Genomic DNA, 24268 nt, shown 5'->3' with positions numbered 1-24268 from the left:
CCCATTCATTTAAACCATTGTGATCATGGTAAGCTTGATCTCAAAGGTATATGCTTGAAACTTTGGCATCTGAATACAAGATTGAGTAGCCCTTAGATTTCGATTAGAAAAGTCATTAACTAAGGCAGTGTCATACTCATCTTCTACCATGTTTTCAAGTTAAGTTTCAAGAGTTGTTTTAGAATTTGGAGACCCAGCTTCTTCAAAAATTATTAATCCTTTAACTATAACTTCCAATCCTTCTGGCTCTATGGCTTGCATGTGCCAGATGGGTACTTGAAGAAGAAAACAACCAAAGAAGTATCAAACAAAAACAAAAATGTAACACTAAACAAAGACAAAATAAAAATCTAGAACTAATATCTACAAAGCTCAAGCAAAATCTACTATTACTAGTCTAAGGTTAATCAAAATATTTTTAAAAGCAAATTCCCAGCAATAGTGCCAAAAACTAGTTGCTCTTCGTAAGTGTACGAGTCATAGCAAGTAATAAAGTAAGAGTGAAGTATCATTCACTCAGAGATGTGTTTAAAAATGGTGATTAAACAAAAGACTAAGCAACTTGAAGCAAGTTGAGCTAAACATAACTAGGTGAAGGTTGATTTAGCAAACTAATTTAACACTAGTGAATAAAGAAAAGAAAAATATTTACACACTTCAAACACAAATTAGGACCTAGGATTATTTACCCCCTTGCATTTTAAAACACTAAATTTACCTCCTCTCATAAATGCTTTTAATGGAAAAAAGTGCTAACCTAAAGTTCTAAAAATACTTGGACAAGCTCTCGCAAGTCATGAACAAGTGTTTAGTTAAATTAATTGCCCAATATCTTATTATAATTAATAAAACTAAAATTTAAACACCAACCCTAATGTGGCTATGCAAGGCTAGCAAGTATATTTCTATTTTACTAGCAAAACTATCCATTCAACAAGCAAATATCAAGTTCTTGCACTATTTTAACTAAGTTTTATGCTCAACCTAGCCCTCTCAAGCATCAATTAAGTGAACACACCATCTAAATAGTGGCCAATCACTTAGAAGCATTAAAAAAAAGAGTAAAATAAACACATATATATCATTAATTGTAAAAAGAGAGGAGGAACTTAGTGTCAATCCATACAAGGATTCAAAATAATCTTAGAGCAAAGAGTTTAGCTACTCATAACATCAAAAAGCTACAAATACATAAGATATTCACAGCCATTACAAGATTACAAGAAGAGAAATAAAGAAGAAACAAAGGAACTAAAGAAGTGGAGCTTCAAATCTCTTCAAAGCTTCAACTCTTGGACCCAATTCATCCAAAGCTCAAGCCCTAGCACAATAAAGCTCTCAAAATGTCTTGTGTGTAGAATGAATTCTAGATTAAGCTTTCTTAATATAAGTGTCCTACCCAATCAATTTTAAACTTAATAAAATGTAGTGTTTTTTTTACAGTGGTGAAAGTAGCGCACAAAAGTCATGACTTTAGGACGATTTTGGCAGTTTTATACTGTTTCACTTTGTGCTTGATTTCTTCATCCAAAAGTCTTCCAAAAACATCCACAAAGCTCTAGAAATGCTTCTAATCAAATCTTCAACCAAAATAACACAAAATTAGGCCAAAAATATTAAATCAAAGCTTTGAATACAAACCCAAAATAACATACATATTTTTCTAATTTGGGCAATAAAAACATAGATAATTGAGCTAAAATGAATTAGAATCTAAAAAAAAGTGATGAAATAACGTGAAATTTTAGAGGTTAACAAATATCTTTTAAGAATATGCCAATAGCTTTAATAAAGAACTTGTGTGCCATTATAGCCTTATCCTATAGTTATAGCTTTAGTTTAAGTATTAATAATATAGTTAGTCATAACTTCAATACGGTAGTATAATAACAAATTTTATTATTATATTAATAGCTTTACCTTTCTTATTAACAACTTTAGTTTATGTTTTAACAACTACATTATATATTATTTTGTAGAGGTTTAAAAATGTAATTACTCTATTTTGTGGTACAATCTTGTCATTTACGTATTTTAAAAGGGATTTATTTGTGATTTTCCTAAAAATGGATGTATATATAAGTTTCCCCACATTCTAAATTTTCTAAGTCTATCACTAACAAGTTTGGGTTAGCTATTAACTTGGTACCAGGTCCTTATGCACCAATATTGAGAATGGTCCAACCCTATATAAAGTCTATGTTTGGTCTTCTTTTGGAAAAAAAATCAAATAAATTTAAAAAATAACAAATAAATTTTATATACTAATTTATCTTCTCAATTTAAAACTATTTTCTCTTGAAAAATAATATTTTTAAATCATAAAAACTCAATAATTATATTTTATTTTAGAAAAAAAATAAATTTTGAATTAAAATAAAATATTAATTTTTTAATATTTTTTATTATAATAACAAACTAATTTATATTAGGAATTATTGGACATAATGACTTATGATATTATGTTTAATTTAAGTTTTGATGATAACAAATATAGATAAGTTAATTGTACTTATGCATAATTATTTTTATATATATGGTAGTTACATATAACTATGGAATAAATACCTTAAAGTTTTTTTACTCATATTATTTCATAAAACATGATATTTGAAAAAATGATTTATGTGCATAGAAGTTATTTTATAATGTTATATTTTCTTTATCTTAAAATGATTATATATCTAAGAGTGTTCAAAGTGTTATTTTCATAACTTGGATATTTAGAAAGTATAAGACTTTCATATGCATGACATAATAAACGTATATTTATGATCATATATATTGATATTTAGACTAACCACTCTATTCATTACATATTATTAAAGGTTTTCCAAAATAAGGGTGAGCATGAGGAGAAAGAAACCAAAGTCATTATTAGCACGCCACCCTAAAATGCTAATCATCAATTATTAGTTTTAACATAAATATCATCTAGCTCAAATTAGCTACCTATAACCTTAAACCTTTTATTGTTAACCAATCTAATGCTCTAACAATGTTCCACTAACATCATTTAGCTTCCATAAACTCAAACAGCACTAGATTATGCTTCACATTGCTATCAAAGTTCCAAATTTGGTGTAGGGTTTGTCCAAACCCCAAAACCCAACACTTAAACATTATAAAATCACCAATCCTAAGTATAAAAATTTAAATCAACTCTTAATAGCTCCATTTATTAAGCCATTAGATTTGAACGCAATCCCTAGAATCAAAACATCATAACTCCCAAACCCAAAAATCTTCCAAGATAAACATGTAGGGAGGTAGTATGAAGGATTAAGGAGCTTACCCCAAATAATTAGAGGACCCAAAATACTCCCAAGTGGACAAAAATTAAAGCCTTAGCAGAGCCTATTGTTGCTCTCCTTCTCCCCATCTTGTTGCAATCTAATTTGATTTTTAAAATAGGGACTTTTATACATATTTACAACCACAACCGGTCATGGCTTGTGTATTTCACAATTGCGGATGATTAAAGCCACTTAAACTAGATTTGCTTCCTCTATCCATAACCATGGACATTTATCTCCACTAAAAGACTTAACCATGGATGATTGTGAATAAAGAGCACACTCCTTTTTTAGGGATGCTTGTCTGCACATGGTGATCACCTTTTTGGGTTACAACCACAGACAATCATGGAAAGAGACCTAAAATTCTCCCTCAAATACATTCTGAAGCCCCAAATCTTGAAGAATCTTATAGCTAATCCATTCTTATTATTTGTTACTTCTAATTACCCTTAGTTAATATAATTTAATTTGATAATAAAAATTGTGGATGTTATAGGTGCTCCATGGAGACAAAGAGAAAAAGAGAAATACAAACTAGCCTAAGAAGCTAAGTTTACATAAATGAAGCAATTTACATTGAGCAAAGTTAGTTGACATAAGGTCAAAGTTTATTTTGCACTAGGCAAGTCTGGGTAAGCTTTGTCAAAGTGTTAAGAGTCCTTCTATCATGTGCTCGTCACCTATTTATAGGAAAATGAAAAAGACACAATCCTTAGAATTTGAGTTTTGGCGCTAAAAGGAGTAGTTAATTGTTTACACCATTAAATCATTGAGGGTGTGTCTTGTGCGAAGTGGTGAGAGTGAGCGTACCAACAAACTTGAGTAGTAGACAAAGTGGGTGAGACTATGTCATTGACTTTCTAAACATGGCATTCTACTTATACTTATGAGCTGCTTCACTATTGGGTTTAGTCCTTCCTCATCAGATTAGATTGGGCTTTGGTTGATTACCCTCTTAGACCTAGTATACCACTTCCCAAGTAGAATAATAAATATTTGGATTAAAGTACATTTTTTTTCTTGTACTTTTATTTGAGCAGCGCTGGGCACCTTATTTTAATGAGTGGGGCATTTTTCTCCTAAATAATTTTCTAGAGGAGCAAAAATCATCCTTCATTATTAATCCATTAACCCTATCATTTTTTTTTCATATGGCATGTCCTTTGATGCCAACTCGTCCCTCCTTAAACTCTTTTTCTTGGAGCGAGGATACCTTGAAGTTTTATTAGAATAAAATTTAATAAATATTATTAAAATATTTAATATTTAGTAAGAAAATGATCTTTTAAAAAAATTAATATTGATTATGTCTTTTAAATTTTCTAGGTTATTCTTTATAATTTTTTTAGTCAACTAACGTCAAATTAACGGATATTTACAACTAAAGTGTCACTTGTTCTTAATTGTGGTATTTTCAAATAATGCAATATATTTTTAATTTTAAAATTGAAAAATGAGTCACAAATTCAATAATACAATATTAATTTTATCTATTTATTTGGAGGTTCATTCCTGTAACATCTTGAGTTTTAATTCTCTAATTAATAAAACCTAATTAGGGTAATTAAGTAAGTTGAAGTGGTGTATGGCTAGAGAAGTCTAATAATCATATTTGATGGTATTTCAGCCCTAATTATAGGTCCAGTATCAAGGCAGGCCACCCGGGCATCAAAAGGAGAAGAAAAGGAAAAGTTGATGTTGTTGTGCCACACGTTGTGGCGCAAAGACATTTCTAAGCGAGGGAGGACCTCTCTATGTCATGCACCGCGACGCATTATGCATTCGCCATTGTGCATGGCCATTTTCTGCAGTATCAGACGCGAAATGAGATAGAAATAGAGAGGAAGAAAAGAGGAAATGGAGAGATGTGCCAATGCTCTGCTGGGGCACGACTTAGATGAGAATTTGAGGAGGTTTGAAGCTCTAAACCATCTAAGGTAAGATTTTTAAGCCCTTTTTCTCCTTTCCTCTTCCATTTTCTCAAGGATTTGAGTTAATGTTTAGATGAGGATGGTGATTTCGGTCCATATGAGGTATGGGTCTGAATTTATTGACTCAAATGGAGTTAATGAGAGTATATTAAAGTACTTAAACTAGGTATAATGAGTTTTGGTGTCTTAAGTTGTTGGGCACCATTAATATCCAAAAATCTCATTTATTATGGGTGATTGGAAGTTTGTGATGCCATTAATGGGGATTTAATAGATCATTAATGTTATTGGGGACTAAAGGTAATTATTAAACCCAATGGACAGGCTCAAACTCTTGTAGAGTGAATGTTAGACAATTTAGAAGTGGAGATTGAGAGTTTAAATGCTTGGGTTAGTTATGTTGATAAAATTCAAGTTGGTTGATTGTAGTTTTGGCTCTTAGTCACCTATTGGATTGAAAATTCAAGTTTGGAAGTTAGTTGATTGAGGGGTAAACCTTTGACCTCTCAAAGGTTTAAGGTAACCGGAGGAAACTCTACTTTGGGTAGTTATATATTAATTGATTGTAAATGGAATTTCATTATGAGTGTGCCATGCACGGGTTAATTTTCAACATGAAAAAGCATGTGCTAGTTTCAATGAGTATATGAAAAATTGAATGTGCATAAAGTTATTTTGAATTGAAATGAAAATGCCTAATTAATATGTTTTGAATATGAACTTGCATATGTCTTTAGAAAAATGAATATGATGATTATGTGAGATAGATGTGTGTTAATGAGAAATGAATTTTGAGAAAATGATGAGAATACATACTTGAGTAGCATATGGTCGTGAGCCTAACATAATTGTTGTAATAATGAGTATATGAAAATGAAAAAGTGAAAATGAGTGAGTAATTGATTATGGCATGATCAGTGGTAGGAGTTTGCTTTGGGATTAGGAGTAGAGAAAAATTGATATGATATTTAGGCTACCTTTTGGTGCACGAGGGTATAGCTTTGTCCCATTGTTTATTGAGGGACTGTCTCATAGTTTGTCGAGGGACTAGAACCTAACTATCTCCACCAGTTCAATGAGGAGAATAGCCTAAGGTATGAGATACCCTAGGAATTTGAGAATAGGGGAAGTTGTGGTCCGAGAGTGAGTCCTGTGATCTTTGACCAGGTCACACCTCACGATTGGTGAGCTTGGATAGTCTAGTCACACGGATAAAGCCCTAATCAGTGTTATAGCCCCAGTTTTAGTCTGAAGAAATAAGGAGGATATAAGATTAGTTGATCATTGCCAAAGTAAATATATGACGTGTCACACGTATTAAATGATGGCAAGTCACATGAGTATGGGTCATGTCACATATTTAAGAATATGGTGACAATGCACCTAGTTATAAGAGTTAAAGATGTTATTTAATGACAATCAACAAGTTATGTTATATGCCAGCATGTTTTACATACTTGATTTCCTTGTGTATGTTTGTGGTTATAATTAATATATAACTGCATAGGGTAGGCTTAACCTTGGTTACTGAATGGCTAGACTCACCCCTTTCATTTAACATTTTTTAGGCTCTAGCTCTGGTATTGAAATGGAGAAGGCTAAAGAGGCAAGAAATTAGCATATTCCTACTGTATGCCTCTAGTTTAGATTTAATTGTGTAATAGTGTATAAATTTCCAATTCTAGAATGCATGTCATCACACTTGCACTATTTTGTACTTGGGAATGTTAGATTTGTATTTTGGGCCCTTAGTCTTTGTGTATATTGATATGTCATCACACTTGCACTATTTTGTACTTGGGAATGTTAGATTTGTATTTTGGGCCCTTAGTCTTTGTGTATATTGATATATATATATATATATATATGTTGATAGGGCTAAAATACTAGTGTAAGTATAGAAATAATGATTTGAACATGTTTTGAATGATTTAGGTGAAATGCAATGATAATTTACCTCCCTTTTTGTTTTTGATAAAATGGGGTTGAGGAGTGAATTTTTATTATATTGATGTTTCAGTGGTTGTGACATATTATTGTATTGATAGTCCTACTCCTAGGTCCATTGGATATGGTCCAGATGTTAAGAAAAGCTTTTGGCACATGTTGATGGTTTTGGACACCTATTTCGTGTTAAAGTTGTGAAAAGTGATTGAAATATGTTTGGGTGTCTAACTTCCTAGTGTGTCTTGTTTTGGAAGTAAAACCCATACCATTAGTCAATTCATGTAAAGAGCTTTTCGTAGACACATAAATCACATCATTTGAACGTCGGACAGAGAATCGGGGTGAGTCAAAAGTTCCCCCGATTCTGTTGTCAGTTGAAATTTCGTGCAACACGTTACAATGCATGGCACCTGAGCCATGGCACGTGGCACAGAAAGTAACATGCCACAGTGCATTACCCTGTATCACAGCATATGTTTTGTTTTTCAACCATTTTTCTCTTCTTTCACTCCTCTGAGATATCTCATGCTTCCGTAACTTAATTTTACTCTAATATGAAAGATTTTGATTGGTTTAAACTCATTTTTATTTAGAAAACTTGGGATTCCTTGCTTTTAAATTAAACCTTGGTAATCATCCTTTCGAGTTAAGTCTCAGATTACTAGGAGTTATATTGGTTAATTATGTTTAGTGGAGTGAGAATGTTTCAATTCCCTCATTTTCAATACAAATTTATAAAATATCAAAATATTAAATTTGGGTGGTGCAATATTTTAGAAAAAAATGTTAGTTGACCAAAATAATTATAAAGAATAACCTAAAAATCTAAAGGGCTTAATTATTATTAATTAAAAGGTTATTTTTTATAATTTATTTAAAAATATTATTGCAATTATTATTAGGGTTAAAATGCATTTCCACTTATGCTTTTCTTTGAGGAGTACTGAGCACCTTATGCTAATAAATGGAGCATTTTTCTCTTAAATCATTTTTCAAAGGAGACAATAGATATAAAAATATTATGTAATACTATTATAACATGATTAATAATATCAAATTTTTTCAAATAAAAATTTAACAAAAATTATAGTTGTTATTATTACGCCTAATGAGACAACTTCATTATTTGAAGTTATTTTTTTTAATATTTTGTTTTTAATTGTTTTTTCATATTTTTGATTGACCTATAAACTAAAGCCGGTAATTTAGGCCAAGCCCGACGGGGTCAACCCGAACCTTTCTGAAAAAAGTTAAAGTTAGGTTTAGCTATATGGACCTTTTCAAGAGGGTAGGATACTTTAAGTTCAATCTGAATGAGCCTAATCCAAATAAGCCCGATTGTTGAAATTTCTAGCTCTATGTGTATATATAGAGTTGGAAATTTTGGCCAAGCTCAATGGGCTAGCCCGAACCTAGTTGAAAAAAATTAGGGCCAGGCTTAACCTAATAAATCCGACCTGAATTAAACTTGATCCTAATAAGCTTGGTCCGCTCGAATTACTAACTCTATTCTAAATTATGTGTTTGCACTAGATTTAGTTTAGTTGATACTCTGATTTGTTTATCATTTTTATTTTATATACTTTAAAAAATAAATTAAAAAGATTACTTTATATGCTTTCATTTTTATTCTTTTAATGCTTGGTTTCACACGTACAAGTGTATGACAAAAGTGTGTTGCAATGTTATGTCATTTGCCAAGGAAAAAGTATAAATTAACTTAAAAATTAAGGAAAAAATAATATAATTTTTAATAATTCTAATATTTAGGTTGGCCAAATAAGTTCAAAAACTTAAAAAAAATATCAAGATCAAACTTAATTATATGACTTATTTTTACGGAGAATTACACACAAATTTTACTCAAAACTATTAATTATTTTCAGGTTCATTAGTAAATTAAGTTTAGAAGAATGATAACTGTTATTAATGAATTTAGAATGGAGCCTCAAAGTAAGTCTCCCTCTTTTATATATATATATATATATATATAAGTATTTTAATCCTATTACAAATAAGCTCAAGTTGCATCAGCTTAAATTATCAGCCTCAAACCGGATCTAGCTCTATGATAAATTGTCGGTTTCAAAAAAATTTTTTTTTACATGATAAATTTCAATATGTACATATCGACGGGACTTGTAATAATTAGTTATATTATGTGATAACTTAATTCTTTCTAAAAATAACTGCCAATCTACCATGGACCCACTAAACGAAGGATTGAATTGAGCTACATCTACTGTGAATTCACGAGAAATCTTAAAATTCATGTGCACCACCAGTCACTTCTTAAACCAACGCCCTCCATCTCTCTCTCTCAGACCGACTATGACACATCCAAGCCAGCAATCATTTATTTAGCTTGCGCTGGATTACTGAGTTGCGGAAAGTGTTGGTGGTGGTTCACGGTGGTCCACACCATTTCCATGGCTATCTCCGACAATTCCCAAACCGAAACTCCGCTGCTGCAGGATACGGTGGATGGTACCGTCGATTTCAAGGGCCGGCCAGCACTCCGATCTTACTCCGGTGGTTGGCGAGCAGCGGCCTTCATTATTGGTAAACTGATCACTTCGCTTATCACTTTCAGTAATGAATCCTGTATGCGAAATATTTACTCCCGTTTCATTTTGCGGTATTTCCCATAGTTGTGGAAGTGGCGGAGAGGTTTGCTTACTATGGAATCAATTCGAACCTCATAAATTATCTGACGGGGCCCCTGGGGCAATCCACGGTGACGGCGGCGGAGAACGTGAATATCTGGTCTGGAACGGCGTCGTTGCTTCCTCTGCTGGGTGCTTTTGTTGCCGATTCTTTTCTCGGTCGTTACCGCACCATCATGCTAGCATCCTTCATCTACATTCTGGTTAGTTTCTCGACTTTCTGCTACTATACATCTTGATCCATGGAATGGTTGGAAAGACGTCGTTTGAAGAATCCAGACAATAGACTTTTCTCGACAGAATTTCTTTAGATGATTCCGCAACTCCGGAACACTTACCTGTTTTATGCTTCCTGTTGAGTAGGAAGAGTGTCTGTTTTTCCGTTACCTTCAGTTATGTTTTGTAACTGATGTATTGACAGCCACCGACTGATAAGTAATAACTCACTACTTCTAACTATCTATCATGTTTCATTTGACTGCTACCTACACACAATACTGCTTCTGCTTACAATATTTCTTAAAAGTAACATCATTGAAGTTTCTTTTAATGGAATGCATCTAATTCTCAGCTAATATATCTACCTTCGTGAGCTTATTAATTAGCGTTGCATGCAAACAATAGGACAGAACTCCCTTTGTCTCTCATAAATTGTTTCAGTAATCACTATGTTTTTCCCCCAGATAAAATCATTCATTAAATAAGTCAATTTAATTGATTATATGACAATTTACATCCATTTTATTTTAAATTTAGCTTAGGTCAAGGTATTGATTATGATAAAGAATTGCAGAAATAGTTATCAAATTGATTGTCACTGCGTTCATTCTTTTGTTAACTCATGTTTTTTTTTTTTTTTTTGGTTCCTGGAAGTTTTTCCTACCATGATTTGGCTACAGGTTCAGTTGAATTTTTCAGGCTTTTCATCAGGTTACTAGCAAGTCTATGTAAAATAATCTGTCTGAAGTTTGTTAGAAATGATCTTGAAGGTCTGTTTACTTGCGTTTTGATATGCTTCATATTTAATTGCTCATCTGAATTGTTATTGGATTTATATGCAGGCACTGGGCCTGTTGACTTTATCAGCAGTGCTTCCTGTCAGCACTGTTGATTGTCAATTTGCTAATAGTAGCACCTCTTGTTCTGAGATCCAAGTAATCTTATTCTTCTTCTCTCTATATCTTGTTGCATTTGCACAAGGTGGACACAAGCCTTGTGTACAGGCTTTTGGAGCTGATCAATTTGACAGGGAACACCCAGAAGAACTGAAGGCTAGAGGCTCCTTTTTTAACTGGTGGTATTTTACTTTCTGTGCAGGTCTCTTAGTAACTATTTCAGTATTGAACTATATCCAGGATAATGTTGGTTGGGTTCTTGGATTTGGAATCCCTTGCATTGTGATGGTTATTGCATTGTTTGTATTCTTTTGTGGAACTTGGACTTATCGGTTTAGCATCCAAGGAGATGAAAAGAGCCCATTTTTGAGAATTGGTAAGGTGTTCATTGTTGCCCTACGCAATTGGGGAATTACACCCTCAGCAATAGCTAGTGAAGAGGAAGCTCGGGGTACTATGCCTCACCAAGGCTCCAAACAGTTTAGGTACGATTAGTACGCTTTATGTCTCTTTTTATTGATATTAATGTTATATGTCTCAATTATTAATATTAGAATATCTTTTTTTTTTATTATGCCATAAATAGCCATAGTTATAGGAGTTAATTTGGGATCTGGTTTATGCCTCTTTTGGTATCCCTAATTTCTGAGGCTTCTCCTTATTGCCCATATGTATTGTGTAATCCTCATGCTCAGAAATACAAGAAAATACATTTGCTTCTCCGTTCATATAAGAACCTTTTTTTTTCTTTATTCCATTTATGATGAATAAAACCTTTCTAAATTCCTTAAATCATTGCTCTGTCCAGCAAATTCTTATTCATAGTGATGTATGGGACCGTGAAAAATGAAAACTAGTATTGGGGGTTGGGGGACTGTTTTATCACCTATATTGATGACAGATGAAAATTAAAGTTAGTTTTTATTATTTTATTGTAAGTTAGAATAAGCTGTTTTGTTTATTTTGGATCATTTTTCCATATGTTTAAGATCAACTTAGGTATTTTATTTTTGTTTTGATGGAGTTATTTTGTTTTTTGTTAGGATAAAGCTCATTTCAAATAAGTTGTTTAGATACCCTTTATCCTAAAATTAATTTGAATATTTTGTTTAAATATGTTTTATCACATAGTTACTTAAGAGCTTTGATCTTTCTATTTTATCATCCATGAATGTATTGTATTTCAAGATTTTGGCCAAAAAATACAGCTATCCATTTTGCAAAATCAAAAACCTTTCATGAAGTGGCTGTGAGTCATTAAACGTCTTGTCTCTCCAATCTATCATTGAGCTGCTGTACAAACCAGCAAAACTGGAGTCAGCTACACAGACTAGTAATACAGAAGTTGTCCCGTAGAACATTGAAAATGAAATGGCGGTAAAGACCAGTGAAAGCATCTCTCCAAGTTGTCCATGATGACAGGGAACCAGTTACAAGATCAAGAAAAGCTAAAAAAATTCAGAAGGTGATTTGCATATAAAATACATATTATTTGTGAAAAAAAAAAAAAGGCGAAATTCTGATGGTTAGCAAAAAACTACACATTTGTGGTTAGCATAATAAAACCATGAGTGGCAGTTAATGTAAGAAAACTATATGTTCATGGTTACTAAAAGACCAAGATACGTACTTCACGGAAAGACAAACATGAGGATGCCCAAAATCAAGATCCTTGCTACCAAGTGAGTAGAAGAAGACTAAGAGCCAGAAGACAAAACAAAAATACCGAGAATGAAGAAGATTAATTTTAATTAAGAATTTTTGCTTTTTTTATAATGTTTATATGCATTCATGGTTAATTGAAGTGTTTTTTTAACTAAGAGTTATTCTTTTTTTTTTTTTTAATTAGAATGAGATGAGATCATTTCAAGTGTTTTGTTTAGATAGGCTTTTTGTTAATATTATTTTGAATATTTTGTTCATATAGGTTCTTTCACGTTCATACTTCACAGCTTAGATCTTGCTCTTTTATCTCCTATAAATGTAATGTAGATTTCAAGTTTTGGCCAAGAAATTTAGCCAACCACTTTGACAAGGAAAAATCCTCTTGTGATGTTGTTGCAGTAATTAGGAAACATAATTTTCTCCCAACTTATCATGAAGTTGGAGCACAAATCAGTAAAATTCAAGTTGGAAGGCATCTAAAAAAGCTGAAGTTGTGGGAACCATCAAAATTGTAATTTCTGTACAGAACAGAGATTAGAGAAACCATCTATCTGAGTTGTCCCTGATGATAGGCAACCAATTGCAATTAAAAAAAAGGATGGAAATTGTTTTATTTTATTTTATTTTATTTTAAATCAGATGTTAGTGATCAGTTTGTCTTTTTTTTTTCTTTTAAAAGAAACTATCCAAAAGTAGTTAGTAGTTAGTGTTAATAAGAAAATCATGTTTGAGCGTATGGATGCAGTTTATAGAATTTTGACACATGGCATAGGACTAAGATCCTATGAAAATGAGTTAGAGGAAAAGATGTCTTCACCAATACATATTCGGTAGGTTCTATTATTGATAGAAGATCCACCTCAGGATAATGCACTTATGCTTGAGGAATCATTATCACATAGAGAAGCAAGAAGCAAAAGTCGCAGAAAGTAGTGGAAAAGTATGTTTCTGATAGGATTACTTTTGCTGGCCAGACCTACAAAAGGAAACCTAAGAAGAAGCATGAAAAAGGAAAGATGCCTTCAGATGGTCAGAACGTTGACCTGACTGCTCCAACTATTAAGGAGCAAGAAAATAACAACTAAGGCTGCTTTAGAGTTGCTTTTGACCTGGCTTAGGAGAGGGTTCTTTTTGGAGTCCGTGAGGGTTTTCTTTTGGGTTTATAATTATGCTTGAGGTCCCCAAGTGGGGTATGTCATATTTTGGTATTTGAGAGTTGTGAGGAGAGGATTGGCCTCTCAAAAGCCAGCGGTTGTTCTGTAGTAGAGGGGCTGGGTTTATCTCAGTTGCTGTGATTTTCATTGTAACAAGGGAAGAGGGTTTTATACTGAATCAGGGAGTCCTTCTTGTAACTCTGATTTAGCACCTTATCACATTAATCTAAAACCTCAGGAATTCCCTTATTTTGTGCTCTGTTGTTGCTAGTTTGCTGTTTTCTGGTTATTTATTAATAGCGTCTCAACATTTGGTATCAGAGCGGTGAGATCTTAGGGGATTTTACAGACCACGGTGACAATGAATGAGTGCGTGCAATATGCGAATCCGGATGTTCAAGAGCTCAAAGAGACGGTGTGCTGACCAGAGATATAACCACCATTAAGGAGGTGTTAGAAAAGACAAATGAGGCCTTGGAACAGATACAAAGAACAATGGCGGACACTTGTGTACCGGAACAAGAGGCTAGTGACCATGGGAACGCGTCTGGTAGTAACCCACATGGTGAGAGGGATGGTGGAAAGTACACAAAATTAGAGTTACCTACTTTTGTGAGAGAAGACTCATTGGGTTGGCTTTTCCAAGTAGAACGCTACTTCCTGGTCAACACCATAGCAGAGCCAAAAAAGATAGAAGCTGCGGTGGTATGTCTTGAAGGGAAGGCACTTAACTGGTAGCAATGGATTGATACACGGACCCTACTGCGAAGCTGGACTGAGTTTAAGAGCGAGTTACTACGTAGGTTTCGTTCTACTCAATGTGGGGGGGGATTTGAGATGCTCTTTTCAGCAAGGTAGGAGCGCACGGTGCTGGAATATGTAGAGGAGTTCGAACGTTTATTCGCATCATTAAGAGAAGCTTCCGAGGAATGCCTCATTGGCGCCTTCCGGAATGGGTTGAGAGCAGAGGTCAAAGCAGAATTGAAGCTCACGAGTGCCCTATCTCTACGTGAAGTCATCGAATCTGCCCTGTGTGTGGAAGAAAGGAACTGAATACTTGAGGAAGGCAAAGGCCCACATAGAAATGGGTTCCAATGTTATCAATCTGGGCCTAAAACAAACCAAGCCCAGCCTTATTTCTCACGTGTAACCCACGTACCAGAGTTGAGCAAGGCCACAATCCTCACGAGCTCTGCGTATGTGACCACGGACACGACCAAGAAAGCAGAAACAAAAGTAGGGGATTGAAGTTCCAAGGGAGTTCGGCAAGCTCGTCCACTTTCCGGCGTGGGGGTTTCTCTCGTAGGCTCTCGGACGTTGAGATTAGTCGCAGAAGGGAGCTGGGACTTTGTTTTAAATGCAGAGACAAATTTGGCCTAAATCATCAATGTAAAAACAAGCACTACCAAGTAATGCTGCTAGAGATGAATCCCGAGAAGGATACAGAGGAGGCCGAGATGGAGCAGGAAATGGAAAGGGAATGCAACGGGGAAGAGGAAGAAGCTACATGCATGGAACTCTCTAAATTCTATAGTTGGATTTGGAGACAACAATACGATGAAGGTAAGGGGCCAAGTCGGGGAGGAAGAGATTGTCATTCTCATAGACAGTGGAGCCACCCACAATTTCATCTCAGAGGAGCTGCGTAGCAAGAAGGATTTCCCAACGGATGAGATATCCGAATACACAATTACAGTAGGAGATGGGTACACTCAAACGGAAGCAACGCTGTAAGGACCTCCATTTGAAGGTACAGGGTATTGACATAATCCAAACATTCTATCCCTTTCGTCTGAATGGCATTGACGCTATCCTGGGTATGGAATGGCTAAAATCACTAGGTGACGTCAAAATGAATTGGAGTTTATTGACTATGAAATTTGGCAAGAAAAACAACCGAGTTTATTTACAAGGTGATCCCACCTTGTCAAAAAATCAGGCTACCCTTAAGTCTTTGATGCGCTCCATGAGGAAGAAAGGGGAGGGGTATTTAGTTGAGTATAAAGGATTGATAGGGGAGAATGGAGAGGCCGTGACCCTGACTTCAGAAATAGAAGAGTTGTTGCAACAATTCCCTTCGGTGTGTCAAGCTTTAGAAGGATTACCACCCTCACGAGCTAAGGATCATGCTATAGCCATCAAACCTAGTGAGCAACCACCCAATATAAGGCCATATAGGTATCCCCATTTACAAAAAAATGAAATAGAGAATATGGTGAAAGACATGTTGAAGACGGGCATCATACAAGCTAGCAACAGCCCTTTTTCCAATCCTGTTTTGCTGGTGAAAAAGAAGGATGGAAGTTGGAGGTTTTGTGTGGATTACAGGGCCTTGGATAAGATTACAGTGCCCGACAAATTTCCCATTCCTGCCATCGATGAATTATTAGACGAACTCAAGGGGGCTACTGTGTTTTCAAAGCTGGACTTGAAATTGGGATACCACCAAATACGAATCAGAGCTGGCGATGAGCGCAAAACTGCTTTCCGAACTCATGAAGGTCATTATGAATTTAAGGTGATGCCTTTCGGCTTGACTAATGCCCCCTCAACTTTTCAATCCTTGATGAATGAGGTATTTAGAGAGTATTTATGTAAGTTTGTGCTGGTATTTTTTGATGATATCCTCATTTACAGCACTGATTTAGATTCCCATTTGAAGCATTTAAATGTGGTACTAACATGCTTGAAAGAAAATCAATTGGTGATTAATTTGAAGAAATGCAGTTTTGCTCAACCAAGGATTGAGTACCTTGGTCATATCATTTCAAAAGCAGGAGTCCAAGCTGACCCAGAAAAAGTTGACAGCATGTTGAAATGGCCTAAGCCCAAGAATGTGAAATCCTTGCGAGGGTTCCTAGGGCTGACCAGATATTATCAATGGTTTGTCAAGAACTATGGCAAAATAGCAAGTCCACTCACGGATTTACTAAAAAAAGATGCCTTCAGGTGGAATCAAGAAGCTGAACAAGCTTTTGAACAGCTCAAAACAGCAATGACCACTCTTTCGGTGCTCACCATGCCGGACTTTTCTGCTCCTTTTGAACTTGAAACGGATGCCTCTGGATCTGGTGTAGGTGCTGTACTGATGCAAAAGGGGCAACCCATAGCATACTTTAGCCAAAAACTCTCTAATAGGGCTAAACAATGCTCTATCTATGAGAGGGAGCTAGAAATGGCGACATTATTTATGGGGGCAGAAATTCACTATCCGCACTGATCAAAAGGCCTTGAAGTACCTCCTGGAGCAAAGAATAGTTGAAGAAAATCAGCAAAAGTGGGTTTCAAAACTCATGGGTTTTAAATTTGAGATTGTCTACAAGCCCGGCAAGGAGAATAGGGCTGCGGATGCTCTTTCTAGGCAGGAAGAACCTATAGAGCTGTTCGGTTTCTCTTGATAGCAGCACGATGACATTGAAGAATGGGAGAAGGAGGTTCAATCGGATCCCAAGCTACTTCAAATTTTGCAGCAGCTCATTGCCAAGCCACACAGTGTAGAAGGGTACAGCTTGGAAAAAGGGTACTTACTTTACAAGGGCAGAATGGTTTTACCAAAAAACTCCAGCCGAATTTCCTTATTAATGCGGGAATTTCATGACTCACCGGTCGGGGGACATTCTGGGCACCTTCGCACTTACAAGAGATTGGCTAATGTAGCATATTGGGAAGGCATGAAGAGAGATATTCAGCTTTACGTAGCACAGTGTGATGTTTGTCAAAAAAATAAATACCAAGCTTTATCTCCAGCAGGACTCTTGCAACCTCTCACTATTCCACAAAGCATATGGGAGGGTATAAGCATGGATTTTATTACTAGGCTTCCTAAATCCAAGAGGTATGACACCATTGTTGTTGTTGATAGACTCACTAAATATGCCTATTTTTTGCCCCTGGCTCACCCATTTACTGCCAAGGATGTTGCTGAAGTTTTTGTCTCCGAGATCGTTAAGTTACATGGTTTTCCAAAAACAATTGTTTCCGACCGAGATAGGGTGTTTATCAGTCAATTTTGGAAGGAGTTGTTTAAACAAGCGGGCATCCAATTATGCCTTAGCTCTGCTTATCATCCGGAATCCGATGGCCAAACCGAGGTGCTAAACTGAGGACTTGAGACATATTTACACTGTTTTATCAGTGAGAAACCGAATCAATGGGTTAAGTGGCTATCTTGGGCTGAATATTGGTACAACACTTCATATCAAAGTGCTGCCAACATGACCCCCTTCAAGGCAGTTTATGGAAGAGACCCTCCTACCTTCCTTAAATTGAATGAGGAGCCTTCTACTCTTGAAGCTGTCAATGAACAAGTCCAAGCCAGAAATCTGGTCATTGCTACCCTGAGGGAAAATTTGCTGCGGCCACAATGCAAGATGAAGGAACAAGCTAACAAACATAGAAGGGATATTCAATTTGAAGTTGGGGATCAGGTTTACATCAAAATCAGACCCTATAGACTGAGGTCTTTGGCCAAACGAATTAACGAGAAGCTCAGTCCTCACTTTTATGGGCCTTTTAAGATCTTAGAGAGGGTGGGGACAGTGGCATACCAGCTGGAACTACCCCTTACTGCACTTATTCATCCGGTTTTTCACATTTCCAACCTTAAGAAGGCTGTACATGCTGCGGCGGTCACGCCCACTCTATCTACAGCACTGTCAGCAGATTTAGAATTACAAGTGCAGCCTTAGGAAATTCTTAAAGTCAGGAAACTCTTGAATGGACAGCGTGAAGTACTCATGAAGTGGCAAGGTATGCAGGATTTCGAGAGTAGTTGGGAGGATGCTGAGACCATCTCTATGCAATTCCCTGATTTCCACCTTGAGGACAAGGTGAAACTTTTAAGGGAGGGTAATGATAGGAGTACTTTTGCTGGCCAGACCTACAAAAGGAAACCTAAGAAGAAGCATGAAAAAGGAAAGATGCCTTCAGATGGTCAGAACGTTGACCTGACTGCTCCAACTATTAAGGAGCAAGAAAATAACAACTAAGGCTGCTTTAGAGTTGCTTTTGACCTGGCTTAGGAGAGGGTTCTTTTTGGAGTCCGTGAGGGTTGTCTTTTGGGTTTATAATTATGCTTGAGGTCCCCAAGTGGGGTATGTCATATTTTGGTATTTGAGAGTCGTGAGGAGAGGATTGGCCTCTCAAAAGCCAGCGGTTGTTCTGTAGTAGAGGGGCTGGGTTTATCTCAGTTGCTGTGATTTTCATTGTAACAAGGGAAGAGGGTTTTACACTGAATCAGGGAGTCCTTCTTGTAACTCTGATTTAGCACCTTATCACATTAATCTAAAACCTCAGGAATTCCCTTATTTTGTGCTCTGTTGTTGCTAGTTTGCTGTTTTCTGGTTATTTATTAATAGCGTCTCAACAGTTTCTTATAGGGCCCTTGCTCACATGATATGAGAAATAATGGATGAATTAAGAACTTTTATGGCTAGACCTATTAAGCGTGATAAAGTGGCAATTATTAGCATCATGATAATACATCAATTATTAGTATTTTTAAAAATCCAGTGCAAAATGATAGAACCAGTCATGTTGAGATTGATTGGCATTTCATTGAAGAGAAGTTTGAAGCTGCTATTTTTGAGTTGACTCACATTTCAACTAAGAATTAAGTGGTTAATTTCTTAACCAAGGCAATATCAAATGTCAGATTCAAAGGATTTATTGGCAAGATGGGCATATTGGATGTCTATTCCTTCCTCAAATAAACTAGACACATCATAGGATCCCCCCCCCAGCGCGGGGGGGATTCAGGTTAAATGACTATAGGAGTTGTTCAAGAAAATTCAAAATCAGGCTGACTGATGATTGTAGGAGCTGATAGAAGATTATTGTAAGGGTAACATGCTTTGCGGGAATCAGGTTAACTTTATGGATAGAAGACTCGCAAGAGATATGGCATCTCATGTCTGTATATGTTGTGGTCTGTACTGTATATTTGTGGATTGCGTTGCTCTGGTGTGTTAAAGCCTGTGTGTTGTAGTTTTTGTGAAATTTGAGTGTTGTACTCTCGGGCTTAAGGAAACAACTATATTTCATTATCAATATCAGTAGTTGTATTGCATTCTATTATTTTTGCTGGATATTATTGGGTTCTATCACATTCCTTCTCTAAGTAAATTTTTCTTTGGCCAACTATAATGCTTCTTAGGAGATAACGATTGTGCACGCATTTTTACTTTCCCTTGTTCATGTGCTGCTATGCTCATACAAAGCAATTTTAAATATTTACCATACTAATACAAATGGCAAATGTACTTGTCCTCCTTAATACAAGTGACGCAAGTGATATGAGGCATCGAGGTTATTGACAAATGGATCATTTATAGAAAAATCAATGTGTCAAGGCAACTACTGATGCATTTTTGTTCCTGATTTTGGTTATCATGTTTTTTTTTTATTTTTATATTTATACTTTTTATAGTCATAATCATTTTCTGTAGTGAGCAAGATCCTTTTCTTTATCAAGCAAGATTTCTATCACCATTGCAATATCTATTTATACTTTTTATTGCTCATAGTCATTTTCTCGATTGAGCCAGATTTTTCTTTTTTGTGTAAGATTTCAATCACCCTTAGAGTAAAAGGGATGGCAGGTTCTTTATTCCACTTGAAAGCTTTCTTGAAATGATTATATCTGAAACTCGATATCTATGACATTGCATGCCTTCTCAAATGTGGATGGCAGGTTCCTTAACAAAGCACTAGTTGCCCCAGATGGTTCCAGAAAAGATGGTCAAGTTTGTGACGTTTATGAGGTTGAAGAAGCAAAAGCAGTCCTTAGGCTTTTTCCAATATGGGCCACAAGTTTGATTTATGCTGTTGTGTTTGCTCAGTCTCCAACTTTCTTCACCAAGCAAGGGGTTACATTGGACAGGAAAATTTGGCCTGGGATTTTCGTACCGGCTGCTTCCCTCCAATCCTTCATCAGTCTTTCCATTGTACTGTTCATTCCTATCTATGACCGCATCGTTGTTCCTATAGCCCGAGCTATCACTAGAGAATCCGCTGGCATTTCCATGCTACAGAGAATTGGAAGTGGAATGTTTCTTTCGACTATTTCTATTATAGTAGCAGCCTTCGTTGAGATGAAAAGACTCAAAATGGCTCGAGACTATGGGCTAGTTGATAAGCCTGAAGTGACAATTCCAATGAGCATCTGGTGGTTAATTCCCCAGTATGTCTTGTTTGGAATTTCTGATGGTTTCACAATGGTTGGCTTGCAAGAGTTCTTCTATGATCAAGTCCCCGATGAATTAAGAAGTGTTGGCCTTGCCCTTTATTTGAGCATTTTTGGTGTAGGGAACTTTCTAAGTAGCTTTCTTGTCTCGTGCATTGAAAAAGCGACAAGTGGCGATTTGTATGATAGTTGGTTCTCTAGTAATCTTAATCGTGCTCATCTTGATTATTTCTATGCTCTCCTTGCTGTTCTTAGTATCGTGGAGCTGTTTGCCTTCTTGTTCTTTTCTAGATCGTATGTTTACAGGCGAGCAAGCACCTAGAAGAAACCTGCAATCTGATCGATGGCAAGCAAGCTTTGAAGCTACACAAAGACTTCCCTTTTGCTAAAGAATTTGATTATTTGGACCATTTTATGAAGAATTTTCTGACTGAAGTTTGTTGTATAACAAGGCCATCCTTTTGTTAGGTAATTGTTGTATATGATGTGTTTAGTGGTTCGCTAAGGTGAAGTATTAACGTAGTTATTATATTCACTCATCATCTTCTATTTCCTGTATAAATCTTCAAGTATTCTAAATTCACTGGTGCTTTCCAATTCTTTTAGTGTTAAGGTACAATTTTGCACTGGAATTAGTCTCACAGGAGCAGTATTACTTTTAAATTACTCATTATAGCAATGTTGTTTTTTAAACTAATTAAATTGAAGTAATATTATCTTTGCCATTTAAACTTCTATTAACTGTATTAGTGTGACTCACTTTTCATGAGTTAAGGTGTAATATTATCCCTAAGTTATTTTCAGAAGAGTAATATTGTCCTTCCCGTTTAAAAATCACAAATGCTTGTTAGCTAGTGAGAGATAATAAAAATTACGTTTTGTATTAATATCATTCCATTCACATCTTTTCTAACATTTAATATTCATGTGTAAGCATTTATTTATGTCATTATATACTTCACCAATATTCCAACAAGTCATGAACTGTATGTTGAGAAAAGCTTTTTGTATTAATTTTCTTGAGTGAGAAATATGATAACAATTGAAGTATAAATTTACATTGACAACGCTGCAAGATCTCTTGATCCAATAAAAAGTATATAGACAACATTTTTAGGGTAAAAAGGTCACTTCTTATTGTCTTGAGTGAATCAACTAACAAAATTGATTATTATAAATAAATATACTCTCTCACACGCATTATAAATGAAAAAACTTATATATAGACAATCATAAAGTGGTTATCCAAAAACTAATTTAGCAACTGAAATGCCACAATCTAGTTGAAATCCTAACCTAATTCAATGTTAATTAGAGAAAAATAATAAAAAGTGAGTCCCACTAGTTATAGTTAACAAACGTTTATGATTTTTAAATTGCGAGGGCAACATTGCTCCTCTAAGAATAGTTTAAGGGCAAAATTGCACTTTAACTTATGAAAAGTGGGTCTTGTTAGCTACATTTAATGAACATTTAAAGAGCAGGGGCAATATTTCTTTGATTCAATTAGTTTAAGGACAACATTACTATAATGAGCAGCTTAGGGGTAACATTACCCCAATAAGAATAGTTTATGGGCAAAATTACACTTTAATCCATTCTTTTATTTATTTGGAGTATTTGGTTTCGTCCAATTTTTTGTTTTTAAAAATTATTTTGTACTACATTTTTCATAGTTGTTTTTCAAAACAAAACAAAGTAAAAATCTATTTAGTAATGTTAATTCAAAAACAATTTTATAATTAAAATATAAGTTAATAGTGATGGTTCTAGGCTATTAATGGTAGTGGTTTATGATAAAAATTGGTCAAACTAACTATATTTTTTCAATAATAGTGTGTTTTGAAAACAAGAAAAATAAATAAAATAATTTTAAGGTGTTTTCATTTTTACAAAAATGAAAACACTTGAAAATAATAAAATTCAAAACACAAACCACAAGAAGCTAAAAATAGTTTTCGAAAGTAGAAACTAAAAGGGTCCTAAGTTTCACTGCACTTTGAAATCCTATTATATTTTTCATGCTAGACAGTGGAACCATCTAAAAATATGGAATTATGCTGTCCTCTATGTCAATCTCAATGTTGAATATTGATATTTTTGCACTTGAAAATGTGATGCGGATGGTGTGTGGGCATGAAGGTTCTGGCCTTCAGGGTGGGAATCGACTGAATAGGAGTCGCCATTAAAATTTTGAGGTAAATTTTGGAAAACCATTTAAAGGAGAATAAGGATGATATGCAAAATTAGAAAATAGATTTGAGAGTTGATTGAGCGTGGGCAAGGTGTTAGGCATCTCACAACACCCGTTCGTAAGAATAGTTATTTGAAGTTTGTTATGCTAAATAAATATGATTTTAAAGTTATTTTAATTATCTCTTTCTTATTCATGTGTTTTAAAAAATAATAATAATAAAATGAAAAATATTTATTTATTTATGAGGGAAGACTTGATTCAAAATTAGGCTCTAAGACCTACGTACCCTGCAATGGGAATTAAAGTTCACGTAGCTCGAGATTAAAAATTTGTTGGTGAACATATCTTTTTGAAGAGAAATTAATTAAAAATAATTCACTGCAAATAGAATAAATTTTTTAAAATTTGATATGTATGTTTTAAATTGCAAAAAAACTAATTTAATTTTAATTATTTTTTCAATTTTGAAATTCTGAAATAAGAAAAGAAAAGAGTTTAAATTATTATTTTTATATTTTATGATTGGAAATTTAACTGTTATACCTGCAGAATTTTATTGGTTCATATGGTAATACAATTATTCTATATATCTGCGTAGATTTTAAAATCTCACACGATAAAAGAGTTTAACAACTTTATTTATTTATTTATATTTTTAAGTGTTAGTAATACTTTGTTTAAGCACGTATATATTTTTTTAAAGAATCTTAATCGTTATACTTGCAAAGTCTTATTGACTTATACGGTAATATGATTATCCTAAATATTTATGGAGATTTTAAAATCTCACATGATAAAAGATTAAATAACATGTGTTTAACTATATTTTAATTTAATTGACTTATTATGTATGTATATAATTTACATATTTTTTTAAAAACTTAATTGTTATATCTGTAGAGTCTTATTGACTCATACAATAATACGATTATTTTAAAAATTTATGAAAATTCAAAAGTCTCACATGACTAAAAGATATAATTGGTAAATGTGATTACAATTTAAATACATTAATTTGATTAATTAATTTTTCTAAATTGTGTATTATATCATTATTTACAAAAATTATTTATTTATTATAGAAATTGAGAATCATGACATATGTTAGGAT

General features: G+C 34.4%; 1 protein-coding gene across 1 annotated transcript; it reads left to right on the top strand.

The window, feature by feature from the left end:
* Window positions 1-9444: 9444 nt before the first annotated feature.
* LOC129314890 (protein NRT1/ PTR FAMILY 5.10-like) lies at window positions 9445-21559 on the top strand. The gene is made up of 4 exons (XM_054958375.1): window positions 9445-9739; window positions 9829-10046; window positions 10905-11443; window positions 20469-21559. Exons 1-4 carry the CDS (start codon window positions 9607-9609, stop codon window positions 21280-21282), a joined length of 1704 nt encoding a protein of 567 aa, XP_054814350.1. The 5' UTR covers window positions 9445-9606; the 3' UTR covers window positions 21283-21559.
* The last annotated feature ends 2709 nt before the right edge of the window (window positions 21560-24268 follow it).

Source organism: Prosopis cineraria, unplaced genomic scaffold, assembly GCF_029017545.1.
Source record: "Prosopis cineraria cultivar Desert tree isolate PC_DT_omini unplaced genomic scaffold, ASM2901754v1 PC7, whole genome shotgun sequence".
Lineage (NCBI taxonomy): Eukaryota > Viridiplantae > Streptophyta > Magnoliopsida > Fabales > Fabaceae > Prosopis > Prosopis cineraria.
Note: the sequence above shows the minus strand (reverse complement) of the source record. Positions and strands in the feature narration are given on the sequence as shown.